Consider the following 6,248-nt stretch of genomic DNA (forward strand, 5'->3'; position numbering starts at 1 on the left):
AAAACTTTATTAAACACCCTTCTCGTAGCTTCCAGTTAATATTTTACTAATACTCGTAATGTTGGTTATTTATACATTTTCATAATTTTGTCTTTTTGGTAAAAATATTTTATTTTTAGCATTAGATTTAGCGTCAAGCAATGTTAATGACTTAATTCATAATTAATGTCTAGAAAAAAATATGAGAGAACGTGTAGTACAAGGGAGCACCTAGTCAAGGTCTGGCTTGTGAGTAAATCATGCTATTGAGTAGGAATGGTTCTAAGATCGCAATTAATTTTGTATCACAATTTTTGTTACAATTCTGATATGATATAATATAACTGGTTGTTTACAATTTTCTTATGGGTCATCATTTTTTCTCCACCATTTACAATTTTTCATATTAGAATTGTGGCAAAGTTATGACAAAAAAATTATGGTCCTAAATCTTCTCATTGAGTTACCCAATTACCTTTATTTTATTTTTTATTTTTAAATAACTTAAAAGGAAGAATGGTTAAGGTATTAAGATCCTTTACAAATTTTATACATCAAAAAATCTTTGACTATTCATCAATAAATTAGTGATTTAAATTTCCTAACATCATCACCTCAAAATATATGTTAAAATAGTTATAATATATGTTTATTTAAATATATATACGGTGATAAAATCTAAATTATTTATTTATCAATGAATGATAAGATTTTAAGAGTTTAATTTTAAGGTGAGTTTTATATTTATATTTATATATATAAAGTATCATGTAGTGAGTTATCCTAAAAATTAGGGAAAATTACAATTGAAACTATACCTCATTTTACCTTTTGTATCTTGAACTATTGAAATAGAAGATTGAGCCTCCAAAGTTATAACTCGGTAACACTTAACCACCTGCCATATGTTTTGAAGTTAAGTCCGACGGAATGTAGTATTAAAAGGCCAATTTACCCTTATTTCAAAACAAACGATAGAGGCCAAGTTGGTCTTTAAAAATAAATTTTGTTAGGCTTAATTGAGAAAATGACATGAGGGGGTAAAATGCTTATATGAATTTTAGTTTTGGGAAAAAATGAGGTATAGTTTTAAAGGGAAACCTAGATTCATGATGTTGTTTAGCTCCATGATGTAAAACTTGGATTCAAATCCTCTCATCTTTCTTGGTGTTAGAGTATTTGCATCAACTTGTGCAAATTGTTTTTGTCTATTTTAGCATGAGAACCTATTTTTTCGATTATATATACTCACTTTTCAAAACACCTACATTAGATTATCTATTTTATACTACATTTCATTAAAATATCAAAATTTCTTGATTTTTTTAATCATTTCTATTTCTTCATACGCAACAACCACCATTCACTATCTTCCTTTATCATTGGGATATGTAAAGAAAGAATAAATACATAAATGCAATATAAATAATGTCAATTTTAATTTACACATTTACTGTAGAAAACTTGTAAATTTACATAATTATATACTGATTGATATGGATCATTTTTAAGCAAAATTTTGTGAATTTTACACATTAATTTTTCTTTATACACCCACTGATGTAAGTGCTCTAAAAAAAAAAAAAAAACTCCGATTAATTAGTATTCTTAAGATATTTGTTAATAAATTATTACAAAAAATTTTTGATATAATTTTTCTAAAAAATATAAAAAACTGTAAAATAAAATCAGTTATTTTTTCATTTCTTATAAAAAAATTTCTGAAAGTATCTTTTAACAAATGTCGTTATGTCATCTATTAACAAAATCCTATTTAAAAAAAAAAAAAAGAAAAAAAAAAAAGAAGAAGCAAAACTCTACATGAGAGCCTATTTCGGAAGCAAAACTCTACGTGAGCCGTTGAAATAGGGTGAACCTTATGTGAGATTCACTTTTGACCGTTAGGGTCAGCACGTGGTCCAAGCTTCCAGTCAATCCCACCCTTCTCGTGTTTACTGTGGATAATAACTAGTAAGTCCGGGAAGTAAGTGCATCACGTGACACCCAACCAACCCGCACTTGTGACTCTATCTCTCTCTACGTGGTAGCTCTCTACTCCCCGTGGACACAATTGAGACTTGAGAGAACTGTCTTCGTTAATTCGTTTGTTGTCGTTTAGTTGGCATGTAGTGGAAACCTATTGCTATAAAACCTAAAAAACATTTTTGGATTAGAGCACATTTTGGTTGACATTTCATTAGAGAAGCAAATAAAAAAGAGAGAGAATAAGAAAGGAAAGCAATTACGTAATTAAAAGAAAGAAAGAAAGAAAATACGTATTGCTATCATGGTGACTTCAGTGGCTCCTAGAGTTGAAAGCTTGGCTAGCAGTGGCATCCAGGCAATCCCAAAGGAATATGTGAGACCCCAAGAAGAGCTAAACAGCATCGGCAATGTCTTCGAGGAAGAGAAAAACAATCTTGGGCCTCAAGTTCCAACCATTGATTTGAAGAACATTGAATCTTCAGATGAGGCTGTTCGAGAGAAATGCCGCGTGGAGTTGAAGAAAGCTGCCATGGAATGGGGTGTCATGCACCTTGTTAACCATGGCATCTCCGATGACCTGCTTGACCGTGTGAAAAAGGCAGGGAAGATCTTCTTTGATCTCCCAATAGAGGAAAAGGAAAAGTATGCTAATGAACAGGTTTCAGGCCAAATTCAAGGGTATGGGAGCAAGCTAGCCAACAATGCTAGCGGGCAGCTTGAGTGGGAGGACTATTTCTTCCACCTTGTTTACCCTGAGGAGAAGCGTGACATGTCCATATGGCCTAAGACACCAAGCGACTACATGTAAGCTCAACCTTTAATTGTTAATTATACTACATATCGATCTTATGTATATCCGTACTACAACTGACATGGTATTTCATATTAATAAAAGCAAACCAATATTTAATAAAACAATTAGATCGATTTTTTTATTTCTATTGATCTACCAACCGTGTCTAATAGTTTTCCTGTTTACCATATCCTTGGTTAATTACTGTTTCACATCCCTAATCTTTTAGACAATATCTATACTTTCATATCTAATATTTTTATATTTTACACATGATGTAAAAGAGCGTGCATATCATATGAAAGAGTTTAGATATTACTAGAAGTTAAACAATTAAAAGAAAGTTTATGGACACAATTTTTGTGCCACAATTTTGATATGGTCGACTATAAGTTAAGCAACTATTAACGATCGACCATATCAAAATTGTAGCACGAAAATTATGGTCATAGAAGAACTGAACAATTAAAATTGTAGTCAATTATACTAATAAATAAATAAATATAAAGCAATTTTTTGATCTTTATATCATTATTTGGCCACGAATTTAAAAATGACTTTATTCTTTTGTAACGAATTGTTTTTGAACTCCAAATTATGTGACATAAAAAAAATAGAACCCAATAATTTTTGTTATATTAAAAACTCATGGATAAATGTCACCCTTAATTTGTATGCAGTGAGGCAACAAAAGAGTATGCAAAGCAATTGAGAGTCCTAGCGACCAAGGTATTCTCCGTACTATCCCTTGGCTTGGGATTGGAAGAAGGAAGGCTAGAGAAGGAAGTTGGTGGCCTGGAAGAACTACTTCTCCAAATGAAAATCAACTACTATCCCATATGCCCTCAACCAGAACTTGCTCTTGGTGTTGAAGCTCACACAGACGTAAGTGCACTAACTTTCATTCTCCACAACATGGTTCCCGGCCTGCAACTTTTCTATCAAGGCAAGTGGGTCACAGCAAAATGTGTTCCAAACTCTATCATCATGCACATAGGGGACACGATAGAGATTTTGAGCAATGGTAAGTACAAGAGTATTCTTCACAGGGGACTGGTGAACAAGGAGAAAGTTAGGATCTCATGGGCAGTCTTTTGTGAGCCACCAAAGGAGAAGATCATCCTGAAGCCACTGCCGGAGGTTGTGTCCGAGGCTGAGCCACCACTCTACCCACCTCGCACCTTTGCTCAGCATATTCAACACAAGTTGTTCAGGAAGACCCAGGATGCTGCTCTTTCTGCTGCTGCTCTTAAATAAGCCTTGGTTACAAAATTATTGGTAATGTCGATTGAGTTCATTTATTACTATGTTGTTTTATCATTTATGGCGCTCTACTTGTGTGCAAGTTTAGTTTTTGACCCTTTTGTGACATGTATAGGTCATAAGTTACGGGTCTCCTTGTTATTGGCGATTCTCTGTTTGCTTTGAAAAAATAAGAATTGATATTCATCTTTTGTTAGGTTATCTATCTTGGTTGATTAATTGGTTAATGCTAATCAAAGTGCTCCTTTTAGTGAAACTGTCTAATTTTGATTACGTGTATTATTATTTTATAATTTTTTGTTTTTTGTTTTGATAAGCATATTTGAGTAAATTTATCTATATAATTTGTGATAAATTTTACTTTTGTCCTCGAAACTTGAAGGTGAATTTGATTTTGGCCTCGAAATCTTAAAAAAAATTCAGATATAATCCTACTTTTAAAAAAAAAAAGAAAAAAACAAAAAAGGAACAATCTCATCATTCCATCTATGGGGCAATGGGGTCAATACGAGGTTGGTTTGATTTGGTCCTTTAAAATTTAATATACAAAAATTTTAAGACCATGTAAAAAAAATTCACAACTATTTCCATGACATATGACAGATTGTGAGTAGTAGTAAAAAAGTGATAAGTTCATGTGAAAGTGATAAAAAGTCAGTCACAATTTTCTATGTAAAATAATTGTAGTAAAAGTTGTAAGTTTTTATGTAGTACTAGAATTAGGAAAAAATCTAGGATCACAACAAATTTTACATTAATTTTCACAACTTTCGATGTAATTGACTATGAGTGGAAAAAATAGATAAATTTATGTGAAAGTGTTAAACATCCAATTTACAATTTGCTATGTAAGATAATTGTAAAAATAAATGTGAAATTGAATGGAGCCCTATAATAAGGACAAAGTTTAGCTATTAGTTGTAACCTTAAGTTACAACCTTACTCAGTATCTTTTTATTGAAAGTGAATTGTGACAAATTCACTATTGGATGATATCTTCTTATATTCTTCATACTTACAAAATTTCTAAAAGATTAAATATCAGGGCAAGACTTAGGTACAGTACTTAGGTACTATTTCTTAGGTAATCTTAAGATTCTGCCATGTGGATTTTTTCTCATGAGATAGAAGTGTATTTTTTAGTTAACTGGCCACATGACTAAATTTTAAGAAGGGAACAAGGAACAGCAACTAAGATACTGTACCAGTTATATCATCAATAAATTGTTTAAATTGCAAGTTTTTGTAGTTCAAAATTATGCATAAAATATAAACTTATAAATCATATAGTAAATAATATCCGATCGACACAAAATTTGACATGAATTTTAAGAGCATAAAAAACATGCAATTCAACTGTTAAATTTTCAAAATATGTAGTAATATTTATTTTATTGAGAAAAATTATAATCTTATGCTACAACCAATTTTGTTGCTTAATTTTTTCCCTACAATAATTCTTAATTCTTCCTCAAAGTCAATCACTTCAACCACTCTGAAACTCTTTGTAAAAGTTGTATTGATAATTTGATAGCACTACCTATTCTAAATATGTGAAAAGGTAGTGTCATATGTAGAATGCTAGGATTGTCATATTTATTTGTACCAGTCCGCGTATAATTGCGAGGTGCTCTTAAGGAGAAGTGATGTATTTTTGAGGTCAGCATCAAATCGTTTTCGCTGGTCTTAGGAGTTTGAAGCGATCTCTCAAGTTTAGCACAATATTGTACAGTAATATTAATAATATATATAAAACTAAAGCCTCTGAACCTCTTACAATTTTTCACATCAATACAATATTTAAATAAAATTATTTTTGTTTAGTCCAAACTTACCGATGAGTAAAACTCTATCTCTCTAACAAGTCCAACTTAAGCTCAAACTCATCATTATCATTTTTTTTAAACAAAATTATTTTTGTTTAATTCAAACTTAACAGGGAGTGAAACTCTATTTCTCTAACAAATCTAACTTAAACTCAAACACAAACATTGATCACTTATTTCCAAATTTGCGAGGTTAATCATGAACACTATAAAAGCAAAGTAAACCCCAATATTTTCTTTTTCTTTTTTAAACTGAGTAGAGGTATGAGCTCTTCTTATGTTATTTTCTTCTCCTCTACTATGTTAAAAAAAAAAAAAAATTTATTTTATGATTTTTCATGTATTTTTTAAAAGGTAATTTTCGTACATGAACAACCAAACTCTTTTTTTATCCATTTTTT

At 30.8% G+C, this 6,248-nt stretch overlaps 1 protein-coding gene across 1 annotated transcript; it reads left to right on the plus strand.

The window, feature by feature from the left end:
* The first annotated feature begins 2,145 nt into the window (after positions 1-2,145).
* LOC126708750 (leucoanthocyanidin dioxygenase) lies at positions 2,146-4,277 on the plus strand. The gene is made up of 2 exons (XM_050408671.1): positions 2,146-2,769; positions 3,439-4,277. Exons 1-2 carry the CDS (start codon positions 2,267-2,269, stop codon positions 4,013-4,015), a joined length of 1,080 nt encoding a protein of 359 aa, XP_050264628.1. The 5' UTR covers positions 2,146-2,266; the 3' UTR covers positions 4,016-4,277.
* The last annotated feature ends 1,971 nt before the right edge of the window (positions 4,278-6,248 follow it).

This window comes from Quercus robur, chromosome 12, assembly GCF_932294415.1.
Source record: "Quercus robur chromosome 12, dhQueRobu3.1, whole genome shotgun sequence".
Taxonomy (NCBI): domain Eukaryota; kingdom Viridiplantae; phylum Streptophyta; class Magnoliopsida; order Fagales; family Fagaceae; genus Quercus; species Quercus robur.